We start from the raw sequence: 23,322 nt of genomic DNA, 5'->3' as shown, positions 1-23,322 counted from the left end.
AGTAGCTGTGAACCTGAATGCCTACGGGACTAATGTAGTCATATAGCTGGGTTACGGGTTGGGGTAGAAGATGACAGGAGAGTGGTGCTTGGAAAACTGAACAGGACAATTGGGTTCAATTAAGAAAAAACACATTGTGCAAGCCAAACCAAACAGATCTCTGGGCCAGAGTGATTTTTCATTTTTCAATTAGCTTGGCATAGGTTTGGAGCTTTAAAAAGTGTTTTGGGAGTGGATTCTTCTTTATTCACATCTCTTATAGGCTTCTCATCTTGGCCTTGTTCTTGGGGTCACTGGCCCTGTCCTGATAAACTGACACTGTTTCTACCATAAGGCTCAAACACATTTTAATTTTTGTTCCTAAGTCCTTTGATCAAGCAGTGTCTTTCTCAGCGTGGGCTGCAGAGACACTCCCCTTGGACTCAGATCAGTGCTGCTGCCACACAGCTGGATAAGCTCTTGTTCTGACAGGTGTCCCTGGAGGAGGGGGACACAGGAAGTCCCTAACTAGTGACTACCTTTTTTAACCTGAGCTGGTCTTCTGTATGGCCCTCCTGTCTTAGCCCCTCTCTCTCTGAGCTGGTAGGACACTAGAAGCTTCTTGACAGCTTGCCACTCTTATCCCCCATCCATCTGGTTGGCCCAGACCTCCGAACTTCCTGTCCAGTTTAGGGGAGTCTGAGATGAAGAGCTTTGGGTTTTGATTCTCCTAGACTGTGTTTTCAGCAAGTGCTACTAAAAGTACCACTCTGTGAGATTTCATTTACTCTAACTTCTACAAGGTTATTCCTACCCTGAAATTTTACTGATGTTGGGGGAGATAAAATTTTTGTAACAACTGTTGGTGGGAATGTAAATTGATACAGCCACTATGGAGAACAGTATGGAGGTTCCATAAAAAACTAAAAATAGAACTACCATATGACCCAGCAATCCCACTGCTGGGCATATACCCTGAGAACACCATAATTCAAAAAGAGTCATTTACCACAATGTTCACTGCAGCTCTATTGACAATAGCCAGGACATGGAAGCAACCTAAGTGTCCATCGACAGATGAATGGATAAAGAAGATGTGGCACATATATACAATGGAATATTACTCAGCCATAAAAAGAAATGAAATTGAGTTATTTGTAGTGAGGTGGATGGACCTAGAGTCTGTCATACAGAGTGAAGTAAGTCAGAAAGAGAAAATCAAATACCATATGCTAACACATATATATGGAATCTAAAAAAAAAATGGTTCTGATGAACCTGGGGGCAGGACAGGAATAAAGACACAGACATAGAGAATGGACATGAGGACATGGGGAGGGGGAACAGTAAGCTGGGATGAAGTGAGAGAGTAGCATTGACATATATACACTACCAAATGTAAAATAGATAGCTAGTGGGATGCAGCCGCATAACACAGGGAGATCAGCTAGGTGCTGTGTGACCACCTAGAGGGGTGGGATAGGGAGGGTGGGAGGGAGACGCAAGAGGGAGGGAATATGGGGATGTGTGTATACGTATAGCTGATTCACTTTGTTATACAGCAGAAACTAACACACCATTGTAAAGCAATTGTACTCCAATAAAAGTGTTAAAAAAATTTTTTTTGCAACATTGGAGAGACATTTCTCTGGTCTAATGCCTGCTTCTGAATGCTGCATCTTCCCTAGTCTAAATATGACCTAAGCTTGCAGAAAGATGTACTAATATTGGGTTAAAAAGTAGCTTTAACCAAGAAGTTTATCCAGTTGTTATCAAGAGGATGGTTTATTGGTTTTTAAAGAGCTGAAATAGAGCTTAATGATCATCTAGCGAAGCATCTTCTTTTTACATTTGATGAACCAAGGTAGAAAGATAGTAAGTAAAAAGAGTGGGAGAAACCTATATTTACAGATGTCCACCATAGATAGTATAGGCACTGTGTGGGTGTTCACAGATGTTAGCAAATTTCATCCTCACAGGGCACAAATGAGCCAGGAATTATTATCCCCATTTTACAGGGGAGGAAAACTGAGGTTCCAAAGTATTCTATAATTGGCTCTAGGTTTTTCAGTTAGTAAAGGAATGGGCTAGGAGTCAAGCCTAGGAATCATTTGTTTTCTTCTGTACCTTTTTTTTTTTTTTAATAAGCTTTACTTTTTAAGAACTTTAGATTTACAGAAAAAATGTACCCATAGTACAGAAAGTTGTCATATGCCCACAGCCAGTTTCCCCTGTTACAGACACTACATTACTGTGGTATGTTTATTACAATTAGGGAATCAATATGGATACATTATTGTAAGTTCATACCTGATTCCCATCTTTTCAGTTTTTACCCACTGTCCTCTTCCTGTTCCAAGATCCCATCCAGCACCCCACACTACATTTTGGGGTCATGTCTCTTTGGCTTCTCGCGGCTGTGGCAGTTTGTCAGACGTTCCTCATATTTGATGACCTTGACAGTTTGTGGAGTACTGGTCAAATATTTTGTAGAGTGAGTCTCCATTGGTATTTGTCTGATGTCCTTCTCATGGTTAGTCTGGGGTTATATGGGTTTTTTTTTTAATTAAATTTAATTTTTTTATATAGCAGGTTCTTATTAGTTACATATTTTATACATATTAGTGTATATATGTCAATCCCAATCTCCCAATTCATCCCACCACCACCCGGCACCCCCCGTACCTCACTTTTTGTCATGACCTTGGCTTCATGGTCCCTAGGCTAGTGGTCTTTGACTACATCAGAATGTTTGGTTCGCTCCTTCACTGCTTTCACTTTATAACTAATACTTTTTTGAGTTTTAGGGATTAAGAATGTTCATGGGTCAAGAGCCTTGAGACTCAAGTGAATATTATGTGGGACCTTATACACTGGAGGTAGGAATAGAAACAGGAGATAGAAGTGGAAAACAAACAAAAGGGCTGTGCATTGCCATTGATATAACTAGACTTCACTCTCAGGGCTCTTCAATACAAGTATCCTATTCAAGGTCACAAATAACTCTTTCATAAGCAATAAACAAATATGTAGTTGCCTACTTGGCCTTGCAGCGTGGACGTCTCTGATAGGCATCCTAACTTTACACGGCCACGATAGAGCTCTGGATTGCATCCCTCAGCGCTCCGCCAACTTTCTCCACTTTCCCCGTCCTAGTTAATGACACCACCAACCATCCAGGTACACAGCTCAAAAACCAGAGTCATTCTTTTCATTATCCTGTGCTTGCAAAAAACTCACCAACATATTATTAATCCTACCTCCAATATATATTTTATATCCAAATCTCTCTACCTTTCTCTATCTCCACTGCCATCTCTATACTCCAAGCCATTAAGATTCACACCTGGATTACTGCAAGAGCTTCCCCACTGCTCTCACTGTGTCCACCCTTACCCATGTAACCCTTTGCTTGAACCCTTCAGAGATCACCCATTGCACTTAGAATAACGTCTACCTCCTTAGCTTGGCTGCAAGGCCTTCTCTTATCAGCCCAGCCTCCCTCTCGTTCCTTGTCTCCTAACGCACATCTCATCGCTTCTTGATGAATTGCTTGAGCTGCACTGGCTTCTTTCTGATCCTTCAACCCCATCCGCTGGTTTCCACATAGGACTTAGGACTTGCTGTTCCCACTGCCAGGAACGTGTCCTCCGTGTTCCCATGGCTGGCTCCTTCTTTATCATTCAGCATCAGTTTTAATTCCCTCTCCTTAGTGAGCCCTTTCCTGACAACTTAACCTAAATTAGCCCTTGCTCACCCTGCCTGAGTCACTCTATAGCACATTTCCCTGATTTGTTTTCTTTATAGCACTTGTCATTATACGAATTTTTTTTATTGGTCTATTTATTTGCTTGTTTATTGTTTGTCTTTTTCCATGAATGTAAACTCCATAAAAATCAGGGACTTTTCCCAAGATAGTGCCTGGCACACAGTATCTAAGCATTAGAAAATAAATAAAGATTCGTGGAATAAATGAACAAGCAAATTCAGAGGCCTTTGGGACATAAAAAGAAGAGCAGAAAGCAATTATGATTAGATAATAGACTTTCTCATTACCTTGGTTATAGGGGTAAGGGCAAGAGGTTGCCCAAATATAGGTCATTTGGGGCAGTCGAAATTCTAGTCAAATTAGGTCTTTGTAGGTGATGAAGGTAAAGCTATTAAATATGAGGGCTTTCAAGAGATAGTACCCTTTCTCTAATACCCTGCAGTTAATAAGATCTTTCATCTTTACAGCCTAACGCTTCTTTAGGGACACTATGTAGTGGTGGTAGGGATGGTAATAATAATAATAATAATAATATAATAGTAGTAGCAAATAGTTGTATGATATTTTCTATGTTCTAAGCACTGCCCTAAGTGCTTTACACAAATTAGCTCACTTAATTTTCACAACAACCCTGTGAGATATGCATTATTATTATCTCCATTTGCTGATGAAAAACGAGGCACCGAGAGGTTAAGTAACTTGCCTAAGGTCACACAGTAAGAGGTGGAACTAGGATTTTGAGATGCAGCCAGTCTGGCTCCAGAGTGTGTATGTTTCTTTGCTTTGTGGCCTCAGCGCAGTGCAGCCGTCAGGCGTGCAGGCTCGAGGGGTCAAACTACCTCATTTCAGCAAATCTGCTACTTAACAGATCACATCACTCCTGGATTCTGCACCATGAGGTCTGGATCCTGAAATTCACGCTGGGCCCTAGCTATGAAACATGCTGCTGAGTGCAGGCTTCCTTCTTTCTTTGTATCTAAATTTCACATTGAGAGCCATTTAGATGCTATTCACGGGAAGGCCAGTCATGGCTTTCCATGAGAGAGAAACAAAAATGAAGAGATACGATATGGAACCTGTCGTTCAGGAGCTTAAAGTTAAGGAGGAATTATCTACTATAAGTCTTTAATGCACATCTCCCAGTTTTTTTAATTTGACATTTTTACATTAACGTGAACAATTGTAACATTTTAAAAATTGCAATTTCCTCCACTATTTTTTTACACTCATTCTCTTTCCCTGGGTTCCGGCTGATTGATATCCTACACCTGTGCTGATGTTGAATGCTTTTCTTCCAAGTTAACCTTTAGATGATTTCATGGATGGGGGTGGGGCAGAAACCCTCTGAAAATGAATGCAAAAGTTTATGTTCTTCTGACTGTGTAAAATTTTCAGGGGAAAGGTAATCCTGCAATACTCTGTAACACAAAAATGATTCTGGACCATTGAACCTGGATATACAAAGGCTACATTTCTCTGTGTGTGTGTGTGTGTGTGTGTATGTGCCTCCTGATAAAATCACAGCTTCACAGCTTCATAGTTCCATATCTCCTGGAGAGTGCTTTTCTGAGAATATGGAAGCAATTTATGCTTTAAAAACACATCAAGAGACCCAAGTCACATTCAAAAATCTAATGAGCCAGTTAATTTTAAGGAAATGCAGGAAAATGATAAAAGGATGAGCTTTTTGATGAATTGTGTATTCAGGTTAAAACACATGCGCACACACACACGTACACACACACACCACAAAACACATTAGTATCCTGGGGAGGAGGTAATTTGCCAGTTACATACGTATTAAAATTGAAGCAATTCTTAGAATAAGACCAAAAGAATACTTTCACATAGACAAAAGATAACTTTCATACAACGGAAACAGGAACTTCTGAAAAATTGCTCAGTTGTCCAGTTTACAAGGGTAGGATGGTTTTAGAGCAAGTGGGAGAGAGAGACCGACCCTCCTTTTAACAACATTTTGGGCATGTAGGGTAGTGGTGGATCCGGTTAAGTAAACTGTGAACTTCTTGATGATACGCTCACTGCTTTTCTAAACTTCGTGACAGTAGCAAAGACACTGTTTAACCAGCTCCAGCCCACTAAATTCTTGAACTGATACATTTTGTGGGGGACAGAATAATGATCCCCTGAAATGCTCACATCTAACTCCAGGAAACTGAATGTGTTGTATTTCACAGCAAAGGGGACTTAAGGTTGCAGATGAGAATTAAGGATGCCAATCAGCTGACCTTCAAACAGGGCGAGGATCCTGGATCATCCAGGTGAGCTCACTGTAATCACAAGCAGCCTTAAGGTGGAAGAGGGAGGCGGGAGGGCTAGCTCAGAGTGATTCAGTCTTGGAAGATGGCGGCCGGTGGACTCTGGAAGCTGGAGAGGGCAAGGTGATGCTTTCTCCCCCAGCCCCTGGAAGGAACGCAGCCCTGCTGATATCTTGACTTGGCCCGGTAAGACCTATTTTGGACTTCTAACTAGACTTGAAGGTAACACATTTGTGTGTGTGTTTTAAGTTGACAGAAGTGTTGCTTAAGTTTGTGATAATTGTTACTGCAGCAACAGGAAGGGAACACACATTGCCTGGATGGGTTCCTTCTCTGATACTTGGGTGTTGCTGTAAGTAGGCACATTCAGGGGGTCAGTCAGAGAGTGGGGCCTCTCCAGCCTTTGCTTGTACACAGCGTCCTCTGCTCCCACTGTTTTGATGGCATTGCCTTTGTTCATTTGGAGTGAGATTCACCTGGCAAACTCTTCAAAACTTGATGAGTTTTGATGCCATCCAAGCTCATGTATGAACTTTTAAACCTTCCTGTGAGGAAGAAAACTGTTCCACAATATGAAAAGCAGCCTTGCCTTTCACCTTTATTTATTGTTATTAAAGTGCAATTCACAGCTGTAGCCATGTGGGGTGAAATAAGCATGAGACTGGGGGACAGAAGCCCTGCCTTTTTGTCCTTGGTCCTTCCTCTTCCTCATACAAGCTACGGATGTGATGGACTTGTTCTCCCATAAACATTTACAGTAACTTTGTCAAGTTCCTCAAATCCTCTTGATATTTGAATTGAAACTGTGGGTTTAATTTTGGGGGAAACTAACATCTTAGTTCTGCAATTTACGATGTCAAATTATCCCAATATGAACATGTTGTATCTTTTTAACTGGCTAAGTCTTATTATTTTGTCTATAACAGTTTAAGGCTTTTTTGTCATAAAGGTCTTGGGAATTCTTATGTTATCTTTTTTGCATCCAGTGTTGCTGCCTGCGTCAATCTGTGTGGTTGTTATTGTTCCTTTGTATGGTGTGTTACTTCTGAATGGTCAGGTAAACGTTGGGCTACTAGTATTTCCTTTACAGATTTGCTTCTCATAGGCCTAAGTATTTTTTCTTGAGTTTGTTCTGAGGATTTAAGCTGCCACAGCTGATTGTGTTTAGCAGGAGAAGGGGTTTTACAGCTCACGCCCTAGCCTGTGTGCCTCCCGGTGATTCTATTTGGGGGGGGGGGAGGATGGACCTTAGGGCAGAGGACCTCTAGCATTAAAAGGTGGGCTCAAAGGTCCCCCATTTGCCCACACCCTGCCTGGATACCTGCGTGGGCTGCTGCTCTAGCTCCCAATCCCCTATCCCTTGGGCTGGGAGGACCAGGAGGAGAGAAAGCTCGGGGGCCAGCTGGCTGCTTCTCCCCTTTCCCTGTGCTTTGATTCGGCGGTTCTCGACCTCGGAGCACGTTGGAATCACCTCGGAGCTTTAAAATACTGACACCTGGACTGAACCTACAATCTGACTTTGAGCCCCAGGTGAGGCCTAGGACCGAAGGTTTTAAAACTCCACAGGTGATTCTTATGTGCTGCGAAGGCCAAGATCTGCAGCCCTGGGCCTGAACTTAGCCCACCGGCTGGAGGAGGTACCAGCCAAGGTTTCTGTTTCTCTGTTTGGTCACCAGGCAAGCAGTCCCGGCCAAGGGCAGTGGCTCTAAGGGGAAGCCCACTGCACTGTCTGTGGGTCTCGGCGCTTTTCCCCTCTGGGTTATGTGTCTCCCACGTGTGGACCTGATCACCTTCTGTTTTCCTAGAGGTTTTTCACAGCTTTTATGCTAGTTCTCTGATTCCCCAGTTCCCCACTTCTGTTAGGTTTAGAAGAGGTAGTCTGCAGTCCCAGTGAATCTGCCTTTGTAATAGCACCTGGAGGCCCTTCTTTACTTTTAAACCTGGAAGACTAAAGGGAAACCAGCCTGAGGAACTAAGCCCGAAGGGTCCTGGTCATCAGCAGCACATATATTTTCCTTCAGAACATTATCAAATTGTAGGGGGAGGGCTCTGGACACAGTGTCGAGTCTGGGATTTGATTCTTTCCTAACAAAGAAAGTTTATCCCTCAGAGTTGTTGTGAGGATTAAATGAGAGAAAGTGGCAAGGCCCCCAGTGGCATCTTTTAGGAGATGCTCACAGATGTTAGCTGAACTTGAACTCTTGTGGTGTGAATAGGACAGAAACGTTCATTAACTGATGTGTGATGGGAGGATCAATGCTCTGAGAATAAGAGAATCATCTAGTAGGTGGTGTTACAAATATCAAAGGCTTAGGTATTCCTCCGTGGCTGTGAGCCATACCTTTAGTACTCTCTTCAGTTATGATTGCTTTTAGACTCTGTTAAAACTTAGTTAATTAGACTCCTTCTCTGTTAGCCTACAAGAGGGGCACATAATAGAGCTCATACGATTTAGCTCATTTCAGGCTTGTACTGGCTTGAGGTAGAAGCTGCTAGAATTGACTTTTATTGTCAGGAATTCCAGTCGTGGTCTGTTTTTCTTTGTTTTCTTTTCTTTTTTTTTTTAGCCTCTATTAGAGTAAAATATCACTCTTCCAGGTCTGGCCCTACCTGACTTCAACTCTTTCTAGGCTGAACTTTTCCCAGGGATTTTATGGTGTACGTCACTAATAAAAGAAGTCAGCAGAGACTCCCTAGGTTCAGGGATGTGATCATATAATTAACATTTGATTAAGGGAAAAACAGATCACAGCGTTTGGTTAAGATCATAGATTACGTCCCACTCTCCCCTGCCAGCCATCCCAAACCCCCGGTTTTAGTTGAAGAGTATTCCTGGAAAAGATGTTGAAGTCCTAATTCCCAGTATCTGTGAATGTGACCTTATTTGAAAATAGTTTTTGTTGATGATCAAGTTAAAATAAGGTCATGAGAATGAGCCCTAATCCAGGATGACTGGTGACCTTATAAAAAGGGGAAATTAGGGTGCAGAGAGAAACACACAGGGATAACATTCCATGAAGATTAAGGTAGAAGTTGGGTGGTGCATCTATCAAGACGAGGAATGCAAAGGATTGTCAGCAAAGCACCAGAAGTTGGGAGAGAGGCACGGAGCAGACTCTCCCTCACAGCCTGCAGAAGGAACCAACCCTGCCGATGCTTTAATTTTGGCCTTCTAGCTTCCAGAACTGTGAAACAATACATTCCTGTTGGAGTCACCCAGTCTGTGGCATTTTGGTATGGCGGCCTAGGAAGCTAGTACACCCTCTTTCCTTCACTCTGCCTCCCCGGAGAAGTGACGCTGTGGGTCGGTCAGATTCAAGGACACTCACTGAATTGAAAAGGCCGATAGTTAGCTACCTTTGACCTTCAGAAAGTACAGTTTCACATGATCCAACCTCACATTTTTCTTGTGTGAGACCCTAAATAGATCTCATTAGGGTGGGCTGGGGGCTGTCTCGCATTTCCACTTCTTCCCTTGTCTGGAGTGTGAAGCGGGTCCCAGCTGGGAGATACCCTGGCCGCCTTTTTCTTTGGCTTTTGCTTCTGCGTCTGTGGATGCTCTTTATTACACGTAGCCAGACAAACTATAACAGGGGACAGAACTCCAAAGCTTGCTTTCCCTAAAAAGGTCTGAGGTGGGGTGGCAGGTGGCCCCCTTTTGGTGTTCTGAAGGGCCTATGAAAATGTTAAGATCTGGAAAAAATCCGAAACACATATATGTAACCTTTTCAAAATAAACATCTAAGTGTCGATACAATGTAACATCTAACGATCAGAGCTGACCCGGCTACATTAATATGCCACATTGAATGTACATGTTTAAGATGATGTGGGTGGAGGCTGTAGAAGTAAGAGTTACCAAAGGTCTTAAACAACCCTGGGCACTGGGGCAAAGGGTCTTTCCTCTGGCTACCACCATCTGATACTTACAACTCTTCCTTGCTGGTATATTCTTGATATTCAAGATAAGAGATTGGATTTAGGACAAAAGGGGTAGAACGATCCTTTGTCCTGCTTCATCCTCTGGTTATACATTTCTCTTGGAAAACTGACAGTGTTCTAAACAGTGGGTTAAGAACAAGATTCAGGCATTTGTGTCCTGCCAATATGATTCTCATTCTCCTTATAAGAGTACCCAATTTGAATAGTTTTTCTCTGTAAAAATCCCTCATTAAAATAAAGCAAAACAGTAATCCCTCATGGCTTTCTAATCAACCTAATAGGCAATTTAGAAAAGACTTGAAGTAAAGTTGTACCTAGTGTTTGCATTTCTTTCCAGTGAATTCTCAATAAACCTAATTACTCAACCTCTCTTTTTCCCAACAAAGATAGGTAGGAAGTAAAGACGTAGGAATGTTACTTCACTCACTATGAGCTTATGAAACTCAAGAGATTAAAAATTGCAGCAGGGTTTTGAATAGAAATGAGTCTTCTATATGGATGTGGGGCTTGGCTAGCTCTCTACCTTATGGAGTATCGATCTGTTAAGTCAGTACGAGTCTTATATATGCCTTAAAGTTTGTGAAAGGTAAGATCAGCTTGCGTTTCTCTAATGAAGCCTGTTCAACTCTTAGTACAAAATACTAGGGCGAATGGGGCTACTGGTATATCTAGTATGGTGGTTCTTATATATGCTGTCTCACAGTACTTTCATCCTGGGATCAGGGTTTCTTATGAAAAGGCTTGTAACTTAGGTTAAAGGGATATCATTATCTAACTCCTTATCATTCATGGGGAAAATAATTTTTGAATGTCTCCTAAGTGTCAGGCATGATGATGAGCACCAAGGATACAACCTTGGCCGAAACAGTCCCTGACATCAGAGTTTACAGTTCAGTAGAAGGCATTACTAACAGGGTAATACATCCTAGGGTAGCAGCAGTTTCAGGGTACAATGAGGAGCACAGAAGGGCACTTGGATATGGGGACAGATCAAGAAAACTTTCTGTAGAAAGGGATCAAAAACTGAGACCTCCAAAATAAGGCTTTATCCAGACAAATTGGATACATTCCCTAGAGACAAGAAAGCACAGCCCATAATAAGAACTGAAAGTCATTCAATATGAGGTAAGTATCCTCCAGAGAGAGATGAGTCTGAAGAAGTATGCAAGAGCTATATCTTGAAGGGCCTTGTGAGTCATTTGGAGAAGTTTTAACTTTATCCTGAGGGCGATGGGCAGCCATTAAATGATTTAAGGAGGAGAATGGAAATGATCGGATGAAAGGTCTGGCAGTGTGGAAAATGGATCAGAAGGGAACTAGACCAGTAAAGAGGCTGATGCAGTACACAGGGTGAGAAAGTGACAGACAGCAGTGGGGACAGAAAAGTGGAGGATTCATAAGACGTTAAGAGAATTAGTAGAACTTAGTGATTAGGTGTGGGTACAGGAAGAAAAATGAAGACTGAAGGTGTTTTAGCTTTGTAGAGTGGAACCTGAAATAGAAAACAAGTTTTAGGGAGAAAGTCATAAGTCAGTTTTGGACACATTGATTTGGAGCTTCTTAGTAAACAGATATGAGTCTGGACCAGGAAGGTGCTAAGAATTCCTCCAGGACAAGCCCCTCAGACAGCTGTCAGGGGAGGACTCTAGGAAGAAATGAGTGCCGAGCTGAGTCTTGAAGGGTGAACAGTAGTGGTCGTAATAAAGAAGGGGAAGATGCTCCAGAGAGAGGGAGTATCCTGATGAAAGAGACTAGAACACAATGAAGAGCTGCCGGTAGCATAACAGGGTTGAGATGGAGTAGAAAGGCAGAGAATAATTCTTTTTTTTTTAACTGTTAAATTTTCTTGTAATAAAAATTGCACAAATATTCTAAATGATAATACAGAAACGTAAATGATTGCTTAACTGATTTTAATAACATGACATAAAGCCCCTACACTTGATATAATTGTTATGCAAAATACATAGATGAATATTGTCTTCTTTTAAAAATATAAATAAGCAAGACCTGAAAATAGGCAAGTTTCCATTAAATAAATGAAAATTTAAAAAAAGTTTTGCTTTCCACATCATTTGGAGAAGGGAAATTATCATTTTAAAGAATATTCAAGTTTATTAAACATTTAAAAAAGTATTATAAAATGTTTAACTTTCATTAGCTTCAAGGTTTATGTTACTCCCATATTTTGCATATAACTGTACTTTCAAATCTGCTAACACCTGCTGAATTGATTCCATTCTGGATTCTAAGGTGTCAGTTTCTTCTTGCAAATTTTTCTTTGCTTCTTCTAATATTTCTTGTGTTTCTTCTTCAGAATGGCTAATGGAAACATCACAAATCTGATAAGGTATCATTAAGCCGTCGTTGTCTGCAAGCATGATGTCCTCACAAACATCTTCTAAATTCTGGAGTTGTTTCTTCTTTTCTATTTCTTCCTTCAGCTCTGTGATTCTACTTGTATTCTGTGCAAATCTGTTTATCTTTTGTTGATCTTCAAAAGTAACATTGACATCTCCTGCAGCCGCCTTCTTCATGGTGGCCGCCATCCTGCGAGAATAATTCTTGATAAGCCTTCCATGTCATGCTTGGTGCACAAGGAACTAGGAAGGAGCCAATAAGATTCTAGGCAGAGGATAGACCTGGTTATATTTGTGCTTTACAAATTAGACTGGGCACTAACATGAGCATGAACTAGAAATGGGAATAAGTCAGACCACTTTAGAGAATATAGCGCGATTCCTGTCAAAAGGTAAAGTCTCAGATGAATGCCAAGGCAGAGGGGATGGAGAAAAAGGAATGAAATCAGGTGATATTGAGGCAACAGAAATAATAGACATGACCATGGACTCTGGGAGGCGAGGAAAATGGCAAGAATGATGCTCGGGGTTCTGACTTGGCCACTTGATAAGTTAGACAAGATGGGTGAAGGGAAGGAGCAGCTATTGAGAAAAGCAGGAGAGATGGGCCATAACCCTTGGTTCTTCATTCTACTGGAGCCATGAGTTGTTTAAAAGACTGGAATTTTTGTTCACTACAAGAAACAATTGTAACTTTGATCTGCAGTAAAGTATTTGTAGTGATGTCACATTATCCTTTTCTCTCAATATTAAGGTTCAGGAATTATTTCATTCTGAAAAACTGCTTTTCTCTAAGGAGACAGCAATACTCAACATGCAGGGAAAAAGAAAATACTACTATAACTTAGTATCTACAGGCATTTTTCTTTCCCAAATAATCAGACACAAAGGTTTTTAGTAATTTGTCCAAGGCCTCAAGATGTTACTGTATGGCTACTCAGTTTCCAAGTTTCAGCTGAAATAAAAAATGGTCAGAAAAGCTTTTCCTGAACATCTTCTCTAAATAGTTACCATTATTACTATCGTGGTACTATGTCCTGTTCGTTCATAGCACTTTTATCTGCTTCAAATTATATTTTGTTTACATATTTGTCTCTCACTGTACTATAGGGTCCTGGGTTGGTGTCTGTGTCATAAAGGGTACTAAATATTTTGACTGTTCCCCTGGCTGGACTTCTAATCTGAGGTCTAAGTCTACTTTATGTTGCTATATAATACATGGAAACCTCCATACTAATTAAGAAATCCCCAATGGTAACGTGAACAAATTAAAGCAAAACCATGGTGCCAGTTATGGTAAACTGGGGGGAGGGTGTGTGGGTGTAGGTTTGTGTTCGGGCCTGGGATGGGGAGGTCTGTGGCAAAGGAGGATTGCAGAGCGAGCTCCTTTATTTTCTTTTGGATGAAGGAAAGCTCTACTGCTTCCAAAGAGAGGAAGAGCTTTATGGAAAGAAGTCCAACTTATACTATGTTGTCTCTATGACTATATTCTTAAGCAGAGAGATCCTGAGTGAGCCTTTCTCCAGAAGCTGGCTTAATTGGATTCAAACTGGGCAGAATGAATTCTTAATCAGAACATATTTTATTTGCTTAAAATGAATATTGTTGCAGTTACCCCCCTATTTATTAACAAAGTGGTCGTTAACAGCTATCAGTGGCTGACCTTGACAGATTCCATTACTGAAATAATGAAGTCTGATGGGTTACTATTATTAACATGTGCTAATGGTTTTACATTTGCCGAGCAAGAGATTGGAGTGAAATAGAGCTGCTTACTCAGGCAGGTTGACCACAGGGAGATGGAAGGAAGTAATGAAAAGCACAGGGAGCTTGATGAAAAATGAATGGCTCCCAGGAAGAATTTCTACAAATGAATGCAAATTCAGATATATATCTTTTAATCACCATGTTGAAAAGGTTGATTACTTAATATTAGAATCACCAGATGTTTTTGTTGTAGGCAGAAATGGGAAACTAAGTGGGAAAGTAGGAATTTATCCCTTTAAAAGGACCTAGTCATTTCATAACAGCTGGTAGGAAACGGAACCAAAATGATAAAATGAAGAAAGCAACCAGGTTCAGAGCCAAATGGAGGAGAAAAGCTTAGAAGCAAGAAAAGGAGAATAAGATGAAATCCTATTGAGTGTTAGCATTTCTGAAACTTGGAGTTTGGGATTCCAAAGGATATGATTTTATTTTATTTTTTCTCCTAAGCAGCTTCCTTCTCACTGACATACTTTTAGATTGTGAAAAATGTCCTTCCCTTATCCCCAAAACCATTATTAAATTTTCAGTACCTCTAGACACATGACCCAGCGACAAATACCAACACAGCTCCTTCCACCACCCCTCCCCCATCCTCAATCAGCTGTGGGCCAAGGAGTAAACTTGCCCTTGTGATATAGTTTGGGAGACATAGAAAGGTCTGTTTTCAAATTATCTCTCCCACATTCCCCAAATTTTCCCATCACAGATTAATTTCTTTATATTGCACGTCTTGATCTTTCTGGCAATCTCTACTTAAAATGCACCCATTTCTGGAAGGGGTGATAACTTAGAACCCATTAGCTCTTATCAACTAAAACCTTATCCCAAATAGAAGTCCTGTAGGGGCTGAAGCAGATGGAATGAATTATTTTGGAGAAATTTCCCCTCCTCCAAGTGCTACTTTGCAGAGGTGGAAAAGCCCATTTGTGCCTCTCTTACAACTCTGAATAGGATGTTCCTTCTCTGGCTTAATCTATTGCCCAGACTTCCTGGATCACTAATTACCGAACTGAAATCAGTTTGTTTTATGCCTTTACCTATTGCCAAAGAGCCCAAGGTAATGAGGAATACTGGATACATGAGGGGACAACCCCCCTTTAGAAGACAAAAATAGACTGTCTTGCTGTTGCCTGCCCTTTAGTTCCTGGGAGTTGGGGCAGGATCCTACTAATTTCTGACATAAGAAATTAGCTGCGGACTTCAAAATGACCTCTGTGCAAGCATGCAAAATAGAGAACTAGACGACAGCGAAGAAGTTCCTTGTCAGATTTGACTATTACAATGAATCAAATTATTGTACCTTCTGTAAGTGTACTTCAACCCAGCAGTTGGTGCACAGTATATAGGCAATGCGTACGGTTTTGAACCAATCAATTTGAGCATTTCACACTTTAGAGGAGATGACTCACAGCAAGTAGCTCCTTGAAAAAACATTTTTTTCCCCCTGTGTGTTCAGTCATTAAGGGCCTATTCTGTAGGTACCACAATCTAAGAATAGAGGTAAGCACTGTGTAAGATACGCTCTATGTAAATTAATGTATTAGGGAAGGCAAACTATACTATCAAGTTTAATAAAATATAAGCAGGACAAGGAAAATTAGCAGGGAAAAAAGTACTGTAGAACTTTGGGATAGATCCAGGGTGGCTCTGAGGGACATAGAGGCCCCCAAAGAGAAACCACCCAAATAGGAAAGAGAAATGGGGAAATAAAAACTGGCTGACCCTTGATTGGGAGATGCAGTTGTTAGTGACTCCTATTAAATGAAGTCTTTGTAAGACAACTTACAACATCTGTTGGGTCAGTTAACTCTAAGAGTGTCCTCTAATTGGTAAGAACTTCGCTGGTAAAATACTCCACTTTACAGAACTTGGAGGCAAGACTTACAGGAAGAGTAAGAAGTGAAGTGAAGGGTGGGTGGGATCGGAAATGATATTTCAACCCTGAAGCCAAAGAGTCTAGTAACTGGGGGAAGAGTAGGCAGGTCCTAAGGGAGATAAGGTGCAAGTGAGGTGAAGTGAGGGTGGAGAAATGGGCAGGTGCCTGAGGGCAGATGGACTTATTTAGCATTTAAGCCTAAGGAAAGCATTTCACAGTCATCCTAAGGGAGATGGGAAGCCATTGAAAAGTTACTAAAAGGTCTTTACTTACATAGCTCATACCTCTGAATTCTGTTGAATAATGAATCAAACCTGTTGTGGTTTAAACACGCAAGTGTTCATCTACAAATTAACTGGGTTAATAGGTATATGTATTAATGAGTATATAAACAATTTTGGCACCTTTGTGACCAGTTGATTACCATGAAGGCATTTTATGAGAATGAAATATACAGAGTACATCGACCACAGCTGACTTTTCCTTGGCGTAAATAATGGTATGACTTTCTTGATTGTGAATCTTATCAAGTACTGAAATCCAACTTTTTAATAAAGTAGTATAGGGGGTCATTTTTCCTAAGTTATAATGGAAGTTGGTGAGAGCATATGATTGTTAAATGCAACATTTTCAATAGCACAACACATGAGGCAAAGAGCTATAGTAAGGCAATATACCCAAGGAAAACTAAGTCCTTTGCTTGGTTCATTATAACACTTTATTTGAATATCCCTATTTTGGACTATGTAGAAAAATACTGGTACTACTTATAAAATGACATTTGTTCTACAAATAAAACAAGTTATTGGTGGAAATATCAACTTAAAAGAGTAAAAAAAATAAAGTAGAATGCTTTTAAGCACTTGTTGGTCATTTCCGTGTAAATGACTTAAATCACTAATTATACAAGTTTTCAATTTAATCCTCAAAGAAAATATCAAGGACCTCTATACTGACAGTCTCTTTGGTATAAACCTGTTTTACCATGTACGTTTGAGAGTAAAAGTTTCTTTTAAAATCTGTAACTTAGGTTCTTTAATTCAGACTTATTTTCCCAGCAATTAATCAAATAAAGTCACATTATAAATGGTTATACAACTTTGAGTTAGCATATTACAAGGGAAGAGACATTCCCTTCCCTTCTCTTAGAGCATTTTCTTTTGTAAAGTTGTAAATTCTTTCTCTGGCTTTGGGCTTAAAATCTTTTAAAAAGCCTCTTGCAAGTCTTACAACTAGGAATGTCTTTCCCAAGGACCAGGGAGCTAACCCTTTGAAATGCCATCATCAAGGGAGATAGGACCTTTAAATAGCAATAGACATGTCTAGTGGCTATCTTACAGTTCAGAGCTATTGCATTCAAGGCAAAAACATTTTGGGGTCATTTACTTAGAGTATATGTATATATGGGTATGTGTATGTATATACACAACCTGTGCTATTGGGGGCAGGGGGCGGATAAATCTGAAGTATGGAGTGCTCATCAACATTTATCACTGACTGGAGGATACACAGACCGAAGTTGAAGCACCCCTAAAAGTTGTTAGCAGCAATGGGAATGTGTGGGTGCTCAGAACAAGGTAAGCTTTTCTGGGCTCCCTCCAGCCATCGCATGAGACCTTTTTGCTCTCTTCATTATTTTCAAGTTCTGCTGTCTTTATCTTGCCCACATCCTGGGAATCCTAAGAGGATTCATTTGTAAGAGTTTTATAAATTGCTTTGTAGATTAAAATTCTCTATAAGGTGTTTATTACTCTGAGCAGTCCTGACTTGGAGAGATTAGACTTCTGCCAGTTCACACTTCCAGGGCTCAGAGAAATGCATCTGTGTTATTAACCCAGGAGCCTGGCTCACACAGATACAGTTGGATCAGGTGATCCGCTTCCTCATGTGCTTACCTGTGAAGCTGACCCGTCCTTCAGCCTTAGCCTGGCCTCACAGTTCTCCCTTCTCTGCTTCCCTCCTTTTCCTGGGGTCTCTCAGCTCTTGGGCAGAGCCACCCTAGACCTGCCTAAAGGCCTTAGGGTAGGGAGAGGCTGAGGAAAGATAGTGCTGCACAGTGGAAATAGTCATGGACTTCAAGTCAGAAGATGTGCATTTGACCAATTCTGCCTTCTTTTTTTTTTTTTTTTTTTTTTTTTTTAATAAATTTATTTATTTATTTATTTATTTATTTTTGGTTGTGTTAGGTCTTCGTTTCTGTGCGAGGGCTTTCTCTAGTTGCGGCGAGCGCGGGCCTCTCACTATCGCCGCCTTTCTTGTTGGCGGAGCACAAGCTCCAGACGCGCAGGCTCAGTAGCTGTGGCTCGCGGGCTCCAGACGCGCAGGCTCAGTAGCTGTGGCTCGCGGGCTCCAGACGCGCAGGCTCAGTAGTTCGTGGCTCACGGGCCCAGTTGCTCCGCGGCATGTGGGATCTTCCCAGACCAGGGCTCGAACCCGTGTGCCCTGCGTCGGCAGGCCGACTCTCAACCACTGCGCCACCAGGGAAGCCCCAATTCTGCCTTCTTAATTATGAAATCCTGACTAGCTACGTAGTCTCCTTGAGCTAGTTCTCATTTAACAAATTTATTGAGCACCGACTTTTGGGCTTGGTATAGTATGTGGGGCTGGAGATTCGTCAGTGAAGTAGACTACAAAACCCTACCCTCATGGAACTTTCATTTCAGCTGAAGATAAAACATAAGTAAATATATAATAGAAGCTAATAAAATAAGGTAGAGGGGGAAAATGGATAAAATGGATGGGGAATAGATGGGAGAGAATGTGATAACTTCTCTGGGGAGATCAGGGTAGGCCTCACAAGAAATAAGCATTTGAGCAAAGGCTTAAAGCAAATGAGGCAATAGAGCATGTACCTAATAGAACATGTACCTATCTTGGGAAGAACTTTCCAAATTGAGTCCAGAAACAGGAAAATAGGAAACTAAAAACTAGTGGTTGACCCTTGCCTGGAACTAATAACAATGACAACAGCATATTCTTAAAATGCTTACTATATGCTAATCATGTAGTAGACACAAAGTTATCTGGCATATATCTTATATCTAAAATATATTCTACAAGCTGGTTACAGCTGACCTTCATCCTGGAAAGTGGAGGCTAACCCCCAAATCTTAACAAATTCCCAGTCTCGGGGAAGGGGCCATTTTCAATTTGAATGTCTTATTCTACAGTCTACCATTTATGGATTTATATCAACATTATGACAGAGCCTGGTACTAATATGAATATGATGTATTATAAAATTGTGGAGACAATTCTTCATGGAACTTTGAGTTGCTATTTCTCCAGAGTATCTTTTCAAGGATGTCTGAATAGTGAACAACCTTGGATGATATAGTGTATCCATCTGAAGCAAAGGGGGAGGTTGCTTACTGCTTTTCATAAAAGATTTGGGTTTGTTACACTCAGATTCCTTTTCTCTGTGCAATCTACTGTGGCTCCTTTGGCATTGCCCTGTGTGAAACAGGGCTCAGGCAACCAGCACAAGAATATGATGATACTCTGGTTGTTACTGCCGGGAATCTCTGGTCCAAGAGTCTCATATTATCTGCCAGCATCCATGAAACTGTAGCAGGCTAACCTGTTACCTTGCAAGTAAAGTAAAATCTAAGATGCACCCTTCAATCTTCATGTGCACTTTTTGAATGAATTAGCAATTTTGTTAGACCAAGGGAATAGTTAAATGTGAGAAATGATGATATACCTTATAAACAAATTATTGAAGAATTTCCTGAAGTCTAAATTTTAACTTTGTCCTGACTGAGTACAAAATACCCAGGTAACGTAAGAAATAGTTCATCAACTGTCTCAGCACTGCTGCAAAGAGGGGGGTCAATTCTTAAGTAGCTGGTTTCCTTAGGCAACTGGGAACCTAGTCAGTCTGTTAAGTTCACAAGTTTATATTATCAGTGGAAACTCTGTTTCCATATTCAAACAAATTTTTTTCCCCCATCTCTCTAAAGGTATGGGGATGTGTTTTCCCTAAAGAGGTCAGACTTCAGGGAGCACATAACATTTGAATAATCTGAACACTCAGCTTTCTTGGATGTGCGATGCTGCCAGAGCCAGGGCAGAGAGTCAAGCTGAATGGAATTACTGAATGTGTTTGTGTGGCTGGAAATGCAGCTTGAAGATGAAATGGAAGGCAAAACTCTGACAGCTTGGTATTGAGATTTAACGTTTGTACAAGGTCTTTGAGGGTGAAGGCATGGCTAAGAACAAAACTATTCAGAACATGTATTTGGAGGAATTGACCATATGACCAAAAGCAAACTCCTACTCGAGAAATTACAAACTAACACTTCCCTAAAATATCATCATTGGATTTTTTTCCCCTTAAATTAGGGAACTGCACCTTTAAAGATGTATAACTATTATACGTAGTTCTTTGAGACTACTCACAGGGAGTGTACCTTAAATTCCCTATATTTGACCGAGTTTCTATTTTATCCTTCATACAGAATTTATATCATTTATCTTCAGGCACTTCCCCAAGGAAGTCTAGGGTGGCTATTCATCCTTGAAATATCCAAAAGGGCTTATAAAGTAATCTACATTCACTAACAACTGGAAGATTGCCATTTCTAAAGATGGAAAAATTATTCTCAGCTTTTAACATTGTCACATAGAAATTTCAATACTTTAAAATATTTTAAAATAATTATAGGAAAAACACTTTTTGCAAGTCTACTTTTTTTATTCTCAGATAACTATTGTTGGATTACTATTTAACGGTAATACTTGAGGTGATAAAGTCACTTTAAGGAATTGGAAGGGAGTAAAAAGGGAAACTAGATTCAAAGAACAGCGCTGACACCAAAAGCACAAGCAACAGAAGAAAAAATTGGGCTTCATCAAAATTAAACTTTTGTGCATCAAAGAACACTATCAAGAAAGTAAAATGACAACCCATAGAATGGGAGAAAATATTTGCAAATTGTATCTGACAAAGGTTGAATATCCAGGATATATAAAGAATTCCTAAAACTCAAACATTCTAATTAAAATGGACAAAGGACTTGAACAGACATTTCTTCAAAGAAGATATGCCAAGGTCAGTGAGCATATGAAATAACACTAATCATTAGGGAAATGCAAATCAAAGCCACAGTGAGATAACACTTTACACCTACTAGGATGGCTATAACAAACAAAAAAGAACAAGCTTTGGCGATGATGCAGAGAAATTGGAATCCTTGTACATTACTGGTGGGAATGGAGAAATGCACAGTTACTGTGGAAAATAGTTTGGCAGTTCCTCAAAAACTAAACATAAAATTGTCATATGACCCAGCAACTACATTCCTCAGTAAATTCCGAAAATTGAAAATGGGACTCAAACAGATCCTTGTATGCCAGTGTTCATTACAGCATCATTCACAATAGCTGAAGGATGGAAACAACCCAACTATCAGATAAAATGTACATGCAATGGACTATTCAGCTATAAAAAGGAATAAAGTTCTGATAGCGTGCTATAATATAGATTAACCTTGAAAACATGACAAGTGAAATAAACCAGACAAAAAAGGACAAAGTTTTACTTACATGAAATACCTAGAATGGATAAATTCATATCCAAAGTAGATTGGAGGTTACCAGGGGCTGGGGAAGGAGGGAATGGGGAATAATTGCTTAATGGTCAGGGTTTCTGTTTGGGGTGATAAGTCTAGAAATAGACAATGGTAATGGTTGCATAAGATTATGAATATAATACTCCTAAATTGTATACTGAAAATGGCAAATTTGTTATTTAACCATAATTTGTTTAAATGTACATACCTTTCATTTGTGACTTTTAAATAATTTAGCTTCTAAATTGGTCAAGGGATTTTTAAAACTGAAAAAGTAAAATTACTGGGACCAAAGTAAATATATCTGAGGTAATTATAGGCAAGTGAAACTAAAAGGACAAATAGACTACTGTAGGGATAGAATAAGATCAAGTTATATGCCAAACTACTGTTGTGAATACACTACTTTATTAGTCAAAACTAGAAACAGAATTGGGAAAATGGCTAATAGAGTATAATATATCAACATGAGGGAATAACTTGTAGCCATTAAAATCATAATTATGAAGCCCATATGGAAAAATAAAAACACATTAATACATTATATGATGTATCAGAATATAGAATAGCATATATAATATCTTTGCTAAAATACATTTTATGTGGGAGTCAAAACAAAAACAGTTCTAGGAATAAAATATTTCTAATGGTGTTGCTCTAATTGTTTTCAAAAAAGGAAAAGTGAAATATATTGGTGGGCTCAATACTTTCTCTCTCTAGTAATTACCTATTGTGCAAAGTAATGCTGGTGTTTTGAACTAGATTCCCTTTATCCTGGAGCTGTATCAATTATATTCAATTTTAGTCTGAAGGCTTATGTCTAAATTGGGCTACAATTAATGACAGTAGAGTTAAATCAGTGGTTTAAAGGTGTTATAAGTTAAACTCCAATTAAGTGTTGCTTGGTATCTCACGAAATATTCTCATTTAATGCCAAGACTTCAGGGTTCCTTTTATATAACTATAGGACTATAGAGTTAGGAAATTGGTAGTCCAAACTCATTTTACAAGTGAGGAAACATATACGCAGCCTGTATTCTGAAGAAAGCCGGATAGTAGCCCAGGTTGCCTGGGTCTTAATACTCTGCTCTAATCCGGTGCTGCACGTGCATGACAATGTATTATAGCCAGAGGAGCTTGGTGCTGGAAGATTCATCTTCAAAATGTTGTTAGCTTATTGCTGTTAATACTAAATTAACCAAACCCATCATCCCTTCTCTCCTCCTTTAACTTTTAGGATATTTTACATTGTGAGAATTATTTCAGCTGATCAGTAATTAGACTTTTCTGCATGCTAGAAGCTTAACGCAGAAAAAGCTTTCTAAAGATATATAAATGCAACCTGATTCGTATTTCATAGCTTGTGAAAAATCTGTTAAAAGCCCATAAACTAATATTATTCTCTCGATAGGGTCTGTGGTTTATTGACCAAAACCAACTCTATTTCAAAATATCAATAATTACAAAATGTTAGTAAACTCTCCAGGTAGGCAAATGGATGGGAGTTGGAGATAACACCACCTGTCTTGGTCAGGCCAGTAAGAGGTTTCAGTGCCTTTCTCTGTATCTTGACACCCAACTTGCTCTAAGCATAATTCTGAAGGTCGAAATAGAATCCCTCTGTACCAGAACAAAAGCCTGTTTGTTCAGCGGCTTGCTGACAATCTTAGGTATTGAGACCTAACAGTAGAAAATATTATAGAGCCGGAAAGGATTATCAAAATGTAATTTAATTCTAGACAAATCCCACATAAGTCTTATGATCTCAAAAGACGTC

At 39.9% G+C, this 23,322-nt stretch overlaps 2 protein-coding genes and 1 long non-coding RNA gene across 3 annotated transcripts in view; 1 reads left to right on the top strand and 2 right to left on the bottom strand.

The window, feature by feature from the left end:
- LOC132352590 (uncharacterized) overlaps positions 1–23,322 on the top strand; it is a 426,053-nt gene that overhangs the window by 43,135 nt on the left and 359,596 nt on the right. The window lies entirely within an intron of this gene.
- Positions 1–23,322, bottom strand: part of HTR2A (5-hydroxytryptamine receptor 2A) — a 58,041-nt gene that overhangs the window by 13,123 nt on the left and 21,596 nt on the right. The window lies entirely within an intron of this gene.
- LOC132352609 (prefoldin subunit 4-like) lies at positions 12,117–12,518 on the bottom strand. Its single transcript, XM_059903183.1, has one exon. It carries the CDS (start codon positions 12,516–12,518, stop codon positions 12,117–12,119), a length of 402 nt encoding a protein of 133 aa, XP_059759166.1.

The sequence above is a fragment of the Balaenoptera ricei genome, chromosome 18 (assembly GCF_028023285.1).
Source record: "Balaenoptera ricei isolate mBalRic1 chromosome 18, mBalRic1.hap2, whole genome shotgun sequence".
Classification (NCBI taxonomy): domain Eukaryota; kingdom Metazoa; phylum Chordata; class Mammalia; order Artiodactyla; family Balaenopteridae; genus Balaenoptera; species Balaenoptera ricei.
This window is presented reverse-complemented; position numbering and strand designations above follow the sequence as displayed.

What these genes read in the sequence shown, in the direction of transcription:
- LOC132352609 (XM_059903183.1), bottom strand. Translation starts at nt 12,518, where the DNA reads ATGGCGGCCACCATGAAGAAGGCGGCTGCAGGAGATGTCAATGTTACT.